The sequence below is a fragment of the Tenrec ecaudatus genome, chromosome 14, assembly GCF_050624435.1.
Source record: "Tenrec ecaudatus isolate mTenEca1 chromosome 14, mTenEca1.hap1, whole genome shotgun sequence".
Lineage (NCBI taxonomy): Eukaryota > Metazoa > Chordata > Mammalia > Afrosoricida > Tenrecidae > Tenrec > Tenrec ecaudatus.
The window spans coordinates 116,989,053-117,007,553 of NC_134543.1; the positions used below are offsets into that span (position 1 = coordinate 116,989,053).

At 44.7% G+C, this 18,501-nt stretch overlaps 1 protein-coding gene across 1 annotated transcript in view; it reads right to left on the reverse strand.

Annotated features, from left to right (window-relative positions):
- PRTG (protogenin) overlaps nucleotides 1-14,999 on the reverse strand; it is a 130,050-nt gene extending 115,051 nt beyond the window's left edge. The window contains exons 1-2 of the mRNA XM_075531523.1: nucleotides 14,906-14,999; nucleotides 12,426-12,728 (exon numbers count right to left, since the gene is read on the reverse strand). Coding sequence (XP_075387638.1) covers nucleotides 12,426-12,728; nucleotides 14,906-14,999 — 397 coding nt within the window. The remainder of the gene's footprint in view (nucleotides 1-12,425; nucleotides 12,729-14,905) is intronic.
- Nucleotides 15,000-18,501: the final 3,502 nt, after the last annotated feature.

Here is an 18,501-nt window from a genome sequence, read left to right on the forward strand (position 1 = left end):
ATCTACAAGTCCAGATAAGCAGCAAGATCTTTCTAGAGTTTAAGATACATTCTAAGGAATCCTAAGCGTTTCCAAATGTTCCCTTGCCTGGAAGTTAATAAATATTTGGGTATCATGGGAAAATAACAGCGTTTTATTTTTTCTTACTTAAAAAAAAAATTTAAAAACCACTCCACTCTCCCCTGCCGAATCTTTAATCAGGAAAAGTATCAGTTTCTTCCTGTTTGGACATAAAATGGTAGAGTCAATTCTAGTATGTTAAGAAATTGATCAAGGAGCCCTTTAAAGCTCAAGCTCTTACTGAAAAGTTGAGGTTCAAGACCACCCAGCAGCTCCTGGGGGTGGGGTACCTGTTAATTTACTCTTGTAAAGATTACAGCCTAGGAAATCTTAGAGAAGTTTTACTCTGGCACGGTGGGGGTTGGGGTTCGCTATTAGTAAGACTTGACTCAACAATATCCAACAAAAAGACCCTGGTCACATGGCTCCTGACCAACTGATGGATCATCCTCCTGTAAGTTTTCACTGTACCATTTGCTTCTCATTCCACATCTGGCAGATTTCAAATCAACGAGAATTCTACTTAGATCTTACAAGGCTGCTTCTGTCTGTACACTTTCTTTCATGTAGTAATTAATTATAACAGATCTCTAAAAATGTGTACATCTTCTGGACAAGGGCACTTAAAGACTCCAAAGAAATCATATCGTACCACTGGGAGAAGTTCTGGTAATTCTTTTTGGTAACTTTTGGTAACCTTACTGCTTGCTGTACTTAAGTTAGTACTTCAATGAAATTTACATGAAAAACATTACAAATTCAGCAAAAACTTGGCATCTCTCACACATTAAGAAAAAGTGCATTCTTTTTATTGACAATGGAAACAGATTTAACTGATTAAAAATTACTTAAGTGACAATATTCCTTTAAAAATTAAATGGCAATACCAACATCAAAGCATTTTTTTCCTATTACGTATCCACTTCTGAGTCAATATTTTAATCTGAGTTTCTTTAAATCCAATCAGCAGGAATCAAGCTAATTCAGTTTGAAAGCTGGGGGTACGGGGTAGCGTTAAACCATATCATTTTCTTAAAAGGAAGCTGGAAGGCAGTATATTTCTATTAAGAGAATAATACAAAAGCATACTTCTCCTAAAAGTCAGAACTATATATTTTAAATATTCCAAAAAACCACCAGATATTAAACTTTTAGTATTAAAACAGGAATATTTACAGACGTTAATACCTACATATGCTTTCCAAACAGAACTCTTTTGAACTGTCCTATCACAAAGTAATATTTTCTATATTCTTTTAAAAGTATGCTAAAAAAAATTTTTTTTAAAATAAAAGTATGCCAGCCCAATTTACCAGGAATAATTTTTAGACCTCTCTCATCCAAAAGCACATCTCCACTAAGGTTCACGACCGGCGTATGAATTCTTATCGGTAGCAAGTTAAATCATGGCCGAGTGAGTTTTTTTTCTCAACGTAAAACGTAACTGGACTCAAGCCTATTTTTTAAACTTCACTTTATTGACCACTTATTTAGAATCACAACAGGACTACAAAAATAAAAACAAAGTATTGTTCATCTCCACGGCCCCCTCTTCTTTCCCAGCTCCCCACTCTGACAGACAAGACCAAGAATGCTTAAGTGGTTGTCCTGAAGTCGTGCACGGTGCTCCTGCCTCTCTCCTGCTCCTCACTTTTCCCACCATGTCTCCCTGCAACTTCGCTAAACACTGTAACAGCGCCCATTAGAACTTGGCAATTTTCATAAAAGAAATTATGTTGAGAACATTAACAATACATTCTGACATAAATACTATGTCTTGTATTAGACTATTACGAAATACGAGGAAAAATGCCTTCTCTTTCCTTCTATTTTGGATTAACTGACGATTTTTGTTGTGTTGTTTTTTTTTAAAGTAGAATGCATGGTGCCAATTTTTCAACCAGTTTTTTGCAGCATTAGAACCATCCATTGTGGGACCGAACTTCCTCCTTTAGCTCCTACAATTTGCCACGTGTGCCCTAAGTGGTTACTGGTCTCGACAGATGACCCACATGAAGCAACCGCCATACATTTCACTAGTATAAGTGGTTGAGCCAAACTGAAGTGATAACGCAAAGCCTCAAAAAGTGTGACCTTAGCAAAGGTGCAGACTGTGTAATCCCTGCCTACTGCCTGTCACTCACACTCACCCACTCAGTGCCACTGAGTCCAAGCCGACGTATAAAAACCCTATAGAACAGGGTGGAACTGCCCCTGTGGTGTAACTCTTTATACGAGTAGAAAGCCTCATCTTCCTCCCCTGGAGTTGCTGGTGGCTTCAAGCTATGTCAGCCCAACACATAACCATTACACCACCAGGGCTCCCATCGCTGCTATGCAGTCAGTACAAAAGAAAACAAAAATCAACTCACTGCCATCCAGTCGATTCTGACTCATACCAACTATGCAGGACAGGGGAGAACTGGCCCTGGGGTCTTTGGGGGAGCAAAAAGAATACTATAAATAAAGCCACTGTCATCGACTAAGACTCCATCCAACTCATGGTCATTCCATGTGTTACACAGTACAGTAGCTCCATAGCATCTTCTTGGCTGAAATTTTCATATAAGCACATCTCCAGACCTTTCTGCTTATAGCTGAGCTTCAACAGATTTGTTTTAACTGTCGTTGAGTGCCATCGAGTTGTTTCCGACTCCCAGTGACCCTCAGGCACAACAGAACAAAACCCTGCCCAGTCCTGTGCCATCCTCACAATTGTTTCCTATGCTTCAGCCCACTGAGGCAGCCACTGGGTCCATCTCCATCACATTGAGACCCTGCCTTTGTTCACTGCCCCTTTACTTTACTAAGCATTACGGTCTTCTCCAGGGACCGGTCTCTCCTGACAACAGGTCCAAGATACTTAAAACCAAGTCCCGCCATCCTTGACTCTATGGAGCACTCTTGCCGTAATTCTTCCAAGACAAATTTGTTTCTTCTTTTGCCAGTCCATGGTATTTCCAACTTTCTTGACCAGCACCACGGTGCAAACACATCCATTCTGCTTTGGGTTTCCTTAGCTCCAACTTTCACATGCATAGGAGGCAATGGAAAATGCCACAGCTTGGGTCAGGCGCACCTTAGTCCTCAAAGTAGCAACCTTGCTTTTCAATCCTCTAAAGGAGTCTTGTGCAGCAGCAGACAGATTTAAATAGTCGTACTTTCCTTCTTCACTCACCCTTGGATGGTCTCTCTGGATGTTACCATCTTTATAGCTTTGTTTCTGCCCAGAGCGAGAGTTGGTGGTACCGCTGAACTAGCTAACCAGACTTCTGTTAACTGCTCAGCTGATCAACCAGCAAAGGCTATTTATTCTATGGGCTGTGAATCTTATGCAGGTCCACTTCTCTCCATGGAGAGCACCAGAGGAGTTTCACTGACATCTACCACACATGCAGATTTCTCATCTCTCTTCCCCTAGTGTCCACCACATCAAGAAAATAAAAGGCACTGAATAAACTGAGTTAAAGGAGATTTGCTGGTATTCTGACAAGCTACACTGTGAAAATATCTAAATCATATTAAGATACATCACCTTATATTACAGGGGTCCTGAAACTACGGCCCGCGGGCCACATGTGGCCCGCCGAGGATATTTATCCAGGCCGCCAGGTGTTTCTGCCCCTTTTTGTTTTTACTTCAAAATAAGATACGTGCAGTGTGCATAGGAATTTGTTCATAGTTTTTCTTTTAAACTATAGTCCGGCCCTTCAACTGGTCTGAGGGACAGTGAACTGGCCCCTCTTTAAAAGTTTGAGGACCCGTCTTATAACATGGTAAGGCTTAATTGCATTTTTCCAATGCTGTGTGTATATGTGTGCATGCATACTGCACACACACAAAAGAAACGAAGAAACACCATCGCTCCAGCTGAAACAAACATTAATGATCCAAACACAATTTTTAACCAAGTTTCTTGACAATAATGTGGAGAAAAGTAGCTTGTTCTTTGGACAGGAGTACATTTAAAATTTCAAACATCAAGAATGGTCATTAGAATGCCAGACATAAAGACAGAAATAGTTCAATAGTGTTTCCCCAAGTGGGTGATACCACCCCCGAGGGTGCTAGAACAATGGGGTGCAAAAGTAGAGACCTACACTTTATCCTGTACTATCGGCTACAGTACACAGGTTTTTAATTGCTAGGAGGTGCTGAATCTTTTGTTGTTCTGAAAAGGAGGCTGTAGGCCAAACAAGTATGGGAATCTATGCGTTAAAGTAACAAAGGGCTCAGTATCACTTGGAAAGGCGCTTTCTACTGCGTCCAGAAGCATCCGTGCTTTTCAACGTGGGGTGGCTTTTCCTCCGTGGAGATATAGTTTGGCTGTCACAGCTGGGGAGAACTGCTCTTGGTATCTGGCGGAGAGAAGCCAGGGATGCTGCTCCCCACGCTACAATGAACAGGGCAGCTCCCAGAGCAGAGAGCGGTCCCTGCGTACAAGGGGACAAATCCGCCTGCCAAGTGTACAAATCCACACCTACAAATATCAGGGGGAGGGGGCGCTAAATGTTGATGAGGTTGCAAGATAGAGCCGCTGAGTAAAGCACGTTCTGGATAGTCTCAAAAAGACTACAAACAAACACAGAAGCCATTTTGAAGCCCATCCTAAAAGACACGTAAAAAGTATTCTGCATCAGGCAGCGCCATGAAATAAAAAGCAAACTCTTCTAGGTAAGCAGAAACTTATAAAAGTAAAACTTAAAGAGGGTCATTTCAACAGACTGTGAGGAATAGGGGAAGGCCAATGAGGATGCAGCCTGAACCCCCAAACGATAACGGCATTCTACAGGGGTCCCAAGTGATTAACAACTACACACAGATATAGGTACAGTCAGAACATACACGCAGGAGGAAAAGACAAACCCTCCAGAGACGAGGAAACAAACATTTTTAAGGCATGCCTTCCGCTCAGTCGTCAAGAATTTGGCTCTGAGAAGCTCATCCCCCCAAAAAAGTTTCTGAGAACCAGAGACTTAGAATTAAAAAAAACAAGGAATGTGAAAGTCAGGAAAGTATTTGTCGGATTAGTGTCCAAAGGTCCCTTTGTGAGGATGACTCCACTGTAATCAGTAGATGCATATCCTTCCAGCCAGTCACTGGGCTCCCAAAAGACAGTGGTGAAGGAAGGTAAATTGGGACGTTTGCCTCTTTCGTGGATCACCAGGGTCCTTGTTCACTGTGGGCTCTCTCCCTGTAGAGAACCATGGAAGGGCAACTTCTATTATTTCTTCAATGATGGCAACTGTAGCCTCCTCTCTTGTCGCTCACCAACATTTAAATCATGGGTCCTCCAACTTTTTAAACAGGGGGCCAGTTCACTGTCCCTCATACCCGTGGGAGGGTCAGACTATAGTTTAAAAAAAACTATGAACAAATTTCTATGCACACTGCACATATCTTATTTTTAAGTAAAAAACAAAACATGGCAAAAACACCCAGTGGCCTGGATAAATACCCTTGGCGGCGGGCGGTAGTTTGAGGACCCCTGAAAATGATCAGTTCAGGAAAATCGTGTTTTGCTAACAGCAGTCAGGCCACTATGAACTCTCAAAAAACATTGCAGCTGTCTTAACTGACAATAACAACTTAATTAGGGGTATGCTTTTTAGGACTTCTTTTAAGGCAGTTCTCAACCTGTGGGTCGTGACCCTTTGGGGGTCGAACGCCCCCTTCGCAGGGGTCGCCCGGTTAATAACAGTGGTTAAAAAAAAACAGTTAGGAAGTAGCAACGAAAATAATTTTATGGTTGGGGGTCACCACAACAAGAGGACCTGTGTTAAAGGGTTGGGGCATGAGGAAGGCTGTGTCAGGGCATCCTAAGAATCCTGCTTGTGTTTAGAATTCAAGTAGGATCCTTAGCAAAGCATGTGACTCAACACTATTGATCATTCTTCGTATAAATAGTAGTTACCAGTGTGAATGCTGAAAGTAATCAATGCTAATTGAGCAGCCCTGAGGGGGGGGGGTTTGAGCACACACTCTTCACTCAAAAGTGTGGTCAAGAATAAGCTGGTTTTCAAAAAGGTAATCTCTTTTGCATTTTATTGATTGATTGATGGAAATACTCCTCTAGCCTAAGAGGAGAGAGAAAAGATTTGGGTTTTGCAATTCTTTTAAATTGCCTGGACTTCATCAATAGGCCCAGCTGTTAAAATCAGGAGCAATGACAACAAATCCCAGGACACACAGCTGCTGAGAGTGGGACCCATGCTTTAGAATGATCAGAGATAGTTGACAAAAGGGGGCTATCCCAAACAAATGCCCTTTCCAAATCCCTGGAAGACGCCAAAGCAGAGTAAACAAAGAAACACAGTCACATGACATGATTGTACAGATACTGCACATTTTTACATATTTTATACATATGTAAAAAGATGACTCTACGCCTACATCGAGTAGGAGCTTCATCAAAATTTTTAAGTTCAACAACTCCGAAAATCAGTGGGGATAGTGTTACAGGTTTCTGAAGATGAGAAATGATACTCCCTAATCAACTGCAGAGTGGGAAAAACTGGTTCCATGATTTAGCGATTATCGGGCACCTGATAAGCCTTTTAAGCAGACAAGGCTTTAAGAACCTGGGCCATTTAAAAATAACCCTTTAGAACTACGGATGCTACATTCACTAGCTTGACCCGACTACGGCCAACTTAGGATGGTCAATTAAGTTAAACATGCGGTTCCGAACCACACACCTTTTTCGAGGTGATTTTTCTTGCACCCCAGAAACCCTCGTCAGGTTGGCAGACTGGTGTTTCTACCTCTGAGTCTCCGTTCCCCAACATCAAATGACTTTTACTTCTGCTAGCACTTTTAAATTAGGGCAAGTAACTGCAAACATACAAACACAGTCTGACTTGATGGGAATGATACACGCAGGCATGTCCAGTACAGTGTTTACAAATCTCAACACACCAATGACAATGCAGCCAAATTTTGCTCCCCTTGGGTCCAGGGTCATCACCCACTTTTCTGTTGTCGGTGCCCCAGAGAGGGGTTATATGTAGATCCGTGTGATCAGTTCCCCCTTTCTCCCCCATCTTCCCCTTCTCCCCCTGGAATCACTACTCTCATTATTGCTCCTGAGGGGCTCTTTCTCTTTCCAACGTACTACCCTCCCCACTTCTTTTTAAACAACCCTTTAACGTTTTTCACTGTATATTAATTTCACATTTTAAGATCCACTTTAGACTATAATTTATGCATTTATCTTTAAGACAGAAGGCACTAACAAAAGTTTTTCATTATACCCTCCCATACACACACACACACAGAGAAAACACTCAAATTTCATCTCAATGTACTTTACTCATGGGAAAGAACCTATGTCCTTGGGCCTCTACTCAAGTACACATTCAATGCAAGAACACGTTGTTCTATTACACTGGCATTTCATGATGCTCACCTTCCCAACACGATCACTGAAGACAAAGCGGGTGCATAAGCAAATGTGGTGAAGAAAGCTGATGGTGCCCGGCTATCAAAAGATATAGTGTCTGGGGTCTTTAAGGATTGAAGGTAAACAAGCGGCCATCTAGTTCAGAAGCAACAAAGCCCACATGGAAGAAGCACACCAGCCTGTGCGATCACAGGTGTCGAAGGGATCAGGCATCAAAGAACAAAAAAATCATTATCATTGTGAATGAGGGGCAGCGCAGAGTGGAGACCCAAAGCCCATCTGTAGGCAACTGGACATCCCCTTAGGGAAGGGTCACGGGGAGGCGATGAGCCAGCCAGAGTGCAGTATAGTAACGATGAAACATACAACTTTCCTCTAGTTCTTTAATGTTCCCTCGCCCCCACTATCACGATCCCAATTCTACCTTACAAATCCGGCTAAACCAGAAGATGCACACTGGTACATATCAGAGCTGGAAACACAGAGAATTCAGGACAGATAAACCCCTCAGGACCAATAATAAGAGTAGTGATACCAGAAGGGTAAGGGAAAGGTAGAGAAAGAAAGGGGGAACCGATCACAATGATCTACCTATAACCCCCTCCCTGGGGGATGGACAACAGAAAAGTGGGTGAAGGGAGAAATTGATCGGTGTAAGACATGAAAAAATAATAATAATTTATAAATTATCAAGGGTTTATGAGGGTGGGAGGGTTGAGGAGGGAAGGGGAAAAATGAGCTGATACCAAGGGCTCAAGTAGAAAGAAAATGTTTTGAGAATGATGCTGGCAACAAATGTACAAATGTGCTTGACCTAATGGATGTATGTATGGATTGTGATAAGAGTTGTACAAGCCCCCAATAAAATGATTACAAAAAATCATAAAACAAAAAATATAAAAAGTATAAATTCTGAGGCAAAATAAAAAACACTAATACATATCATTTAAGAATTGCGGAAGGTTTGCGCCTGCATTTATCTTTGTAACAACTTTGTCTCTAATAGCATTTTCATAGCTTGGAATATGCCAAGTTGCAATTACATTACAAAAATAAGGGGAAAAATAGTGTAAATGAAGATTTAATTTCTTTCATTATGATTATTCAGAAGTTTAAGATTAATACATTTAATGTACATTAAATTAATATATTATTTCTGTAACTATTACATTGAACAAATATTAGAGCAAAAATGTTCTTTCTAATGTGAGTAGTCTCAAGCTGTTGAATTATGTTTCATACAATGCCCTTTGAAATGCAGTAGAGCTAATCTAACCATATTTGGTCGTATACTTGCAACCAACATAGTTCTTATCATTCATGAATAAATACAAATATAATCTTTTAAAAAAAGAACCATGTCCTTTTAATGGAAATTAGTATTGAGACTTTAAATTGTAAGCATGCACCCCTGAACAACTTTACTGATGCCAAAACTAACTTAATTTTTTTTTAAGATCCATCAAACTGTTACAGGGATTCCCATGGCTTTTGTGGCCCAAACTCATCATTTACAAAATTATTTTTCACTCGAGAAAATAATCCTGAAAAGCCTACGAAATCAAAGTCAGCTTTATGTTCTCTCTCTCTCTGTACGAACCCTCGAAGTTCCACCTTTTGTGGAAAGGAAATAAATTGCTAGCTTGCTGTTCACTGACTAGCTTACACCCAGCCTCTTACACAGCACAGAACACAGTCCACCTCCTTTACTTCTCTCAAATGCCTCTTATCTTCCTTTCAAGTTGTTGAAATTGGAGACCTGTGTGCTTTAACCACACCAATGCTTTCCTATAAAATGCAACGTTCTTATTTCAACATTGAGAACGCAAGAAGAATCAAGATGGCCACAGATTACATCTTACTCCTCAAGACTCTGTATTATTTATATAAGGAAGACTTAGACCAAAATGAAAAGTTGAAAGTGCTGAAATTTATCTGCCATGATTTGCTCTTTCTTTCTGGTCGATTACAGGCCACTAGAAAAGGGTCTCCCGCATCCCTCCTCTTTCTCTGCTACTTACATGAAATTATACACTGTCCTGAAAAAAAGATTACCTTAATTTAAAAAAAAACTTAATATCACTTTAACCCTATACTTCCCTTTAAAATGGGATGTCTTAGGAAAACTAAGTTAGATGAATTCTTTTGTGCTTGGAAGAACAACAGGAAAGCAGAGCCTTGGGCCTTTGGGGAGGAACCCGGTCCCAGCAGCCCTGCTCTGATGTGCTGGGAGATAAGGATCCATAGTGACACTTAGGGTTCACATTTGAATTTCTGCATTCCTCAAGAACAATTCATGGCAATAACTAACTTTGCAGAAGAGCTACATGAAAGCTTTGGTCAATGAATGAGGGTCATCTGCTCTTTATCACAAGGGTAAACCTCATCCTGGCCAGTTTCTAACCTTTTCACCCTGTGAATTCCTAATTTACACATGAATAATGGAATGCTTGCCCGGAGTGCAACTTCCAGCTTCTCGTTCCTAAGTTTAGAAACCGAGGCTTGATTGCCTGAGTGTTAAAAATCTAAAACTCTGCAGAGATTAAAGTTTTAGGTTTCCAGGTGCCTGTACCCTTACATTTCTGAACTCAAAGACATGCTGCTGACAAAGGCTTTGATTAAGGAAAAGAGCAGACTTGCACCCTGCTGCTATCAATAACTAGGAAAGAGCCAGCCTTGAAAGAAAGAAAAAAAACCCAAAACCAACAAACCAGAATGTCCACTTAATGCCTGTTCTCTTCCTGTTTAATATGTATAACATCTCTACCCTGAACACAGGCTTAAATCATTTGGGTTTCCCTCCCCTAGGATTGCTTCTCAGCATCAGAAATAATTTGGTGAACTCAGCATCTCTGAGAAACCCATACTTCGAAGGAAACATATGAACCCGCTATGAATTTATTTTAAATCCACAGCATCGAACGCAACTTCCTAGTAATACGCTTCTTCAGAGTTAAATGAAATGTGTTCCTATGAAGACCGCAATCTCTCATTAACTGATTAATTACCTAGAAGATCTAGCCTTAGTGGAAAGCTTTAAATATTTATGAAAACAACTTCAACAGCCTCCAAGATAGTTAACAGCAAATTAAAGAATTATCGTTAATAATACGTCTTTTTTTAATGCTCTCCTCTTTTAAATTATTTTTTAAAACATTTTATTAGGGGCTCACACAACTCTTATCACAATCCATACATATACATACATCAATTGTATAAAGCACATCTGTACATTCTTTGCCCTAATCATTTTCAAAGCATTTGCTCTCCACTGAAGCCCTTTGCATCAAGTCCTCTTTTTAAATAATACTCCTATAAAGAGGCAAAACTCTAGACTTTAAAAATGCTATCGCAAACTGTTTAGGGTTTACTTCGGAAGCTACAAGGCTCGGAGAGTTTCCAAGTGTTGTGGAGCTCTAGAAGTTTGTCAGGCTTCTCGGCGGTCCCAGAAATAAGCATGGTCAGGACAAATGTTTCATCCTTTCAAGGGACGCTCCCTCTTCCCCCCTTCCCCCTCCTAGATAGGCATGTCCTCGTTCCCTGGTATGAAAAACACAAGATATCTCAAACCCCCAAAGGTGGGAAAATGGCAACTTGGTCAAACAAGTCGACATTAGGCAAAAACGAACCAGTCATAAGCATAAAAAGTGCATTCTCTTGAAAACAGTTCTGTACAGAAACATCATTAGTCAACCAGAAAGATCTCTGATGAGTCAACTGCTACAGCAAAGGGAAATACGTATTTTAAAAGTCTCGTAGGTTTAGTCTATTGTTTAGGGGTGTCTAGCCTTAGAAACCTTTCTAGTGTATTTTCCTGATGTATTTCAATATAAAACCCTTTGTACTTTATTTTTCCACAATTAATGTGCAGATAAAATAAATATGAAGATGGGTAAAAATTGTCCATGAGGCTTTGACAACTGAGTTAGTTACCTAGGAAAATTCTGCTAATAATCTCCAAAATGTCTTCTACCATGAAGGCCTTGAAGATGTTTTTCCTCCTCTAACAACTTTACTTTCATCTCAAAATTCCATCTCCCCATTATTTGTCTAGTGAATAATCGATACATAGGTACAATATGAAATCTCTCTTGTGTGGATTATCCAAAGCATGTAGATAGGATGCTGATAAAATTGTTTTTAGAAAGTATCATGTATTGGTTTCTATTGCTTAAAGATTTAAATGGTGTATTATCATCTTGTGTGCTCTGTATCTGATCACCTGAAGAGCTAGAAGCTCCACAGGAAAGACTGCCCTTCCCATCTAAGGACGTCTTTACCTGCCAACTCAACCACCAAACCCTAGACTGTTAAGGACAAATGGTTGATCTGATAGGACTGTTAATACAAAGGAAATCATTAGATAACAAACTTTATGACAACTGGGGGAAAGAGAGCAGATCTGCTTTAAATCCATTAGGCATGATATGGAAATGGCCTTAATCTCTTTCCCTCCCAGGGGGAAAAGACAAGAAACACTTCAAACGCTTGAGAGTTATTGGCCAAGGCCTTCTTGGACAATTAAGAAGCAACACGGGGTGATCTGAAAGCAGTCAGAGAAACAGACAACCAGGCAGATAGAGATCTAGAAAGGAGAAAGCCCTGATTGGTGATTTAATTACAGATTTCCCCAAAAAAATGAGATATAAAAACAGCTTTTGTCATGTAAGATAAATTTCTATCCCCAATATGTCCCAAAGTGTGAAACACTTGAAAGTTAGACAAAATCACCACTTGAGGTTTTATTTGACTTGATAGTCTCAACGCAACTCGAATCCCGAGCTCAACACGTATTTGAAGTTTTATACCCAAAATTATCTTGGGGTCCTCTGCATGCCTCAGGATCAACTACTACTGCCCATAAAATCCTTGCTGTGTGGTTTTAGCAATATTTTAATAAGTCAAGAAGTCATCAGAAATTCGGCAATGAAACATATCAACAACCAAGAACTGAAACACTTACTTGATAAGGTCAGATGAGCTTTTTGACTTAGAATGGCTCCGTACTTGTTCACTGCCAGACACTGATAGAATCCTTCATCAGACTGCTCCCCTCGCTTGCCTTCCGCCTCGCTGATGTATAAGGAGCCATTGGACAGAACCTGGATCCGTTTACTTTCAGAGACTTTTGCTCCATTTTTCAACCACGTGACCTTCACAGGGACTTCTCCATGAGCCTGGCAATCTAAGACGACTGGGTCCTGTCTTGCAATGATCACATCCTGTGGCTCTTTTATAAAAAACAGCTCGCTAAAGCACCACGCTCCTAGGAGGGGGGGAAAGAGGAGAGGCATATCCAGACGATGGCTATAAGATCATTTCTTCACACAACGCACCATTTTAAAGCATGCATCAAAAGGCAACGTTTACCACACTGCATCAATTTACTCTGTCACCCCCTAGCAGACCAGTCAACTTCTTGGCATCCCTCTTCGACTAATCTGAGAAGTCGCCTTGGCCAACAGCTACTCTAACTGCTGCTGGGGAGATTTTTAAAAACCTTATAAGGATTCTGTTCCCAAGCTCCTCGCCTGCCTTCTAAAATCCTCAGGAAAACGCGAGCACAGCTGTCTGCTACTTTTACAAGCGTGTCAAAAAGATCTTGAACAGGGCAAGTCGTAAAAGTCTAATTTTACAAGAAATCATTAGCAAAACTCCGACTCTGTGAACAAGCACGTTTATTTCCTTGTCCCTTGCTGAGGTTTGGGAACCCCTGACACTCACTCTTTGGGGGACATACATTTATCTTTGGTGACAAATTACAAGTTCTTTTGCGGCAACGGCCCTATCTCCTCTCCTTAAAAGAAATCCATTTACTTAATTTCTGCAGCGTAAGCTAGGTATTTAAAGGACAAACAATAGACTTTGAAAAGTTGCTAACTCTTGCTGCTTGTACCCGGTGGGTGATCGGATTAGAAAAACGTTTATTTCAATTTTTTTTTTAGAACTACCAACTGTTGAGGGGAAAAAAATGTGTGACTAATTGGGTCTTACTGTCTAATAGGGATAGGAGATTGCTTAATCAACCAATACACATTTTTATCAGAGCAAAGGAAAAGCTTTTTTCGCCCAAGCGTACACAAAGCTCCCGGGCCCCCGCCAGGATACTGCATCTGAAAACCAACTAATACCCTGTCACCTCCAGACTTCAGAGGAGAGACCAGCTAAAGTTTTGCATACTGACCAGGGCGGGGTGGAGATTTAAATGGGGGGGGGGTGTGGAGGGCAGTTTCATCTTCCTCCTGACCGTTTTCAATCCATGATTACAAATCCCCGGAATTGATTCCTGGTTTCCATCAGCCCAGGTCCTCGGCAAACCTCACACACTACTAGTCACGCTCTCACGCCCAGGGCCCCGACTTCCCCTGATGTTTGTCCAGGGCGACGCGAGCGGCCCTAAGAGCCCCCCCTTCCCCCCCACCCCACCCCCGCGCCCGGGACCACTCCGGAAGGCGCCCATTGTGTTTCCAAGCCCACATCTGACTTCGATCCCTTTCTTATGCTAAGAGAAAACCAGCTCCACTAAAAGAAAAGAGGAAGGCCGGGCGTCTGTAACCTGTAAATCAATTAAAAGCCCCCCCACCCCCACCGCCTCTTTCCCCTAAACACCTCTCCGCCTGGCCCTCCGCTACTCCCCCCTCCCCTTTACTTTCATCTCTCGGAGGAAACGCACTGGGTCGCGCCAGCGAGGAGGGAGTTCATCCAAGTTTGTCCAGGGCTAGCCCAGCGCATGGAGCGACCTCCAGACGCCTGCGCAAGCCGGGCCACACCTGGTTGCGAGGCTGAGACCTCTTTAGATCCCTTCCTTCCCAGCTTCGGGCACCTTCCTCCCTCCCTCCCTCCCTCCCCGCAGGGACACACACCAGCCTGGGAACTTCCAATCCCCTGGTCTTTCCAACCGCACCCCTCCCACCTCCTCGCTCGCTCGCTCCGGATCCGGAAAGCTGGGGGCACTAGGGGTGCTGACCTGGGCGCGGGGCTCACCCTTTCCCACTCGCCCCCCGACAACGTGGCGGACCCCCCGAGGTCGCCCGGAGAAGCGCGGCGCCCCGTGCGCAGCGAGGCGGCCACGGGAGGAAACAATATAAATAAAGCCACGTGCGGCCGCGGAGGCCCCGGCGGGCAGCGCGGAGCCTGGGCTGGGGACGGGCCGGGGCAGGGACAATGGCGCGAGGTGCCCGGGGCGCGAGTGGACAGCGGCCGCGCGGCGCTGCGGCTCGGGGCCCGGGCGCGGGGCGTGCGCGCGGGGCGCCGCTCGCGCCCCCTGCCCGGGCCCCCGGAGAGCCCGCGGGTCCCTCGCCCGGCCGCCAGCGGCTGCGGAGGGCGAGGGGGGACGGCGGTCAGCGCCGCCGCGGCGGACCCCACCGCCCCCCCTCCCCGCCCCCCGTCATCCCCATCCCCATCCCACTCGCGCCCTGGGCGCCGGGGAAAACGCGCGCGCACCTGGAACGCGGCCGAGCAGCAGCAGCAGCAGGAGCGCGCGGAGCAGCAGCCCCGGCGGCCGCAGCCGGGCGAGGGGTCGCGGAGAAGACGCCATTCAGCGGGGCTGCGCGGGCATGCTCCCCCGGCGCCCCGCAGCCGCTGTCCGCCCGCCGGCCCCCGCCTCGGGCCGCTCCTCGTGCGGCGGCGGGACGCGCGCAGCCTGTCCTCCCGCTCGGCTCCCGGCGTGGCGGCGCGGCGCGGCCGGCGCTCGGACACCGCTCGCGGGGGGCGGGGGCGGGGGGAGGGGGCCGCAGAGTCCGGCCGGGGGGCGGAGTGAGTCGAGGGGGCGGGGGCGGCGCAGTGGACAGCACTGCTGGCCGGCGGACTACTTTCTGCATCTGGCCCCTGGTCTGGCCACTGGGAGGTCGGCGCGGCCGGCGGAGGGAGACGCCGGGACGGGGCCCGTGGCGGTGGGGTCGCGGCCCCCGGGAGGGGGGGCGAGGGGGGAGGGGGCGGGACCCGCCGGACAATGCACCTGGGGGTCAGGCCCCGGCTGAGGGTCTCCGGCTGGCGTCCCCGCCCCCTTGCCTCCCCGCCACCGTCCAGGGCAGAGCCACAAAGGCCAAAGCTCCCGGCCCGGGCTGCCCCCGGGGCCCCTCTCCCGCCGGCTTGTTTAGGATTGGGGGAAGAGGCGGCAGCATGGGGGAGGGATGGTGTTGAGAGACCTGGAAAGGCCGGACACTTCTCCTCCGATGGCCCCTGCCCACCCCCCTCCTCCCCTCACACGAGGAGGCCCTCTGGAGGGAAAGCTGACCATTTCCCACTGCAGGGATTTGTCCGCCCCACTGCAGGCATCTGGGGGTGATAAGCCCCCCCCCCCCCCCCCCCCGCCACTTTGGAGGACGGTTCTTATCTTCCCTACCCCCATCCGATGCAGCTCTGGCTTAAGCACATTTCAAAGAGCGTCCTGAAATGAACAGTTACCTTCGGGGAGACGTGTGTTAGTTCTCTCACAAGTTTGTCCAGGTCTTTTAAATTGTCCAGAACTGCCCACAAAAGGCCCTGCCCCCTTGGTAGGAATGAGGTCTGGGAGATCTATAGCTTCCCTGAGCTTTTTCTGGGGACCACTTCTGGGTGAGAAGTGAAGCTGACGGGGGAGGGGGGTGATGTGCACACCTCCTAAAATTGCTAACAAGAGAATGCAGCATCTATCAAAAAAATGTGATCAAGATTGTTCAACATTTGCGGATCACAGGGAGTATTTACACGTGGATTAGCAAATGCTAATCCTGAACTAAATCTATAGCACATGATGAGGGCACAAGCGAAAAGCTAACCTTAATGAAAGCTGCTGACAGAAATGGAGCTTTTTGTCACTAAGGACGCACTAAGTTCCTTCAGCTTGTTCCAGAAATCCCTCTGATGAAAGTTGCTGGGGGAGGAGGGGGCCCTGGAGAATCAGTTTTAGAACATCTGCTAAAACCAGATTACTTTCCTGAGAAGCTTATAAGGGCCAACCTACTTTGCAATTTCAACTTTACCCGAATGTAAACCAGTAATACTCCTGGTTACATTGCCTATAAAATCTTACTCAGAATTTAGACCAATCTGAACGGTTTCTGAGCGTCAGAATAAAGTTTCATGGAAAAAGGAAAATATTTAGACATAATAACATGGAACATTTGCAAAGATTTTAAAATACCTGATGCATGTATTTTAAAATGATATTCCTGGTTGTGTTTGCTGTTAAACTAGTTTTTTGTTTTGTTTTAATTGCATGGCATTCTGCTTCCTCCTGGTTACCTCCTCTCCCAGTTCCCTTTCAAAAGACCCTAAATGCTCATATTTCCTGGGCAGGAATCACTAATAAGAAGATTTTATGATCTCTTTCTTGAATGAAGGCGCCCTGGTGTTGCCTTGGTTGGCTGAGAAAGGTCGCTGTTGGAATTGTGCAGACTGCTTCCAAAAGATTTACAACCTTGGAAACCCTCTGGGCAGTGCCACTCTGTCCTGTAGGGTGCCTGAGTCAGAATCAACTGGAGGACTGTGGGTTTGGGCTTGGTTTCTTTTTTAAAATCAGAATAAAGGCTGGGGGAGGGGAGAAGCTGAAAGGCTGGAGAAAAGCTTTTGTTTTTTAAGACCACTTTGCCTTTTCTGTAACATTTCAATTCATAAAGCTTTTGAGTCTTGTAAGATGGCTTTGGGGCCCGCAAGTGATGCTGGAGAAGAATACAGGATTGCATTTAATATGAAGTAGGTTAATAGACCACAATGAAACTAGTTAACCTATTAAGCTTTTCATATATATATATATATGAAAGTTGGTCAAAAAGTATTGCTGCTGGCTTCCAGTTCTTACATGTACGTGCTTGTTCCAACCAAAAGCATGTTAAAATGTGCTTCCCGTGTCAGTGGGTTGCTGCAGACAAGTTCTCTTGGAAGTACGCTTATCTTCAGTCTCATTAAGGAGCCCTGGTGGCGCTGTTGGATAAGCACTGGGTTGCTAACCACAAGGTCAGAGGTTCAAGCCCACCATAGGCTCTGTGGGAGACAGGTGAGGCTGTCAGCTCCTGTTAAGTTTTACACAGCTTCAGACACTCAATGTTAAGATCTCTATGTAACAGGAGTGACTCCATGATAATGACAGTTGGGTATCTTTAATATTAGAGTGTCTTTAGAAAGATAGTTTTTATGCCATGGGGGAGAAATGGATTTGAGGTCAGGAAAGAAAGCAAATATTTTGAAAAACTCAAAAGTTATTAAAGAAAACATCTCCTCGAAGCTTTGAAGCAAGCACACTGGATTGCTGGCCCACAAAAAAGAAAAAAGAAAGCAAGCAAACAAACAAAAACACCAAGCTTTTAGATGGATCAAAGTGTTTAAGTGGTCAGCAAGGCTTCAAAGAGGAGCCAAAGGAGGGAACTCCCCTACCTCAACAAATGAAGAATCTGTCCAGAAAGGAGTGGAAGAAGATAGTCGGATTACCCTTGAGGCAACAGCAAGGGAAGTCGGGCTCTCCCATGTTCAGCGTTGTCCGTTTTAGGCGAACGCGGTGGTGTCACGCTGTCGGCACAGTGAGTGTCAACGTGTTGTGCAAAGGTCAGCTAACTCAAAGAGCTGATTTTCCCTCGGTCTTGCAAACAAGATTGAAACTGATGGAGATTGTTTTTGTGGGATGGATTGTGAGAGGAGATGAGCGAGTGGGGTCCCACCAAAGTAGCAGTTTCCAAGGAGATCTGCTGGCCAGTTAATTTCAGGGCAGAGAGGTCAGACCAAAAGATTAGACTTTGGTAGATTTTCCTGAAGGACACAGGATAGGGGCTGACTAGGGAGAAGTTTTGAGAAAATTGGAAACTGCATGGTGAGGGCAAGTCCAGGACATTTTTTTCCCATCATGAAAATGCAGCTGCCTGGTGTTTGTAGGTGGCCAGGGCGGTCCTTGAGAATTTGGGAGACTACCCCCTCCACCCTGAAGCTCTGCTTTTGCCTTTCAGACTTCTTTTTGTTCCCCAAACATTTATAACTAACAAGATTTAAGTTCACCGAGGATGCCCAAACTGTCTTGATATGGTATGCATTGTAGCGTGCAGAATTCTTCGGAGACACCTGGGAAACCT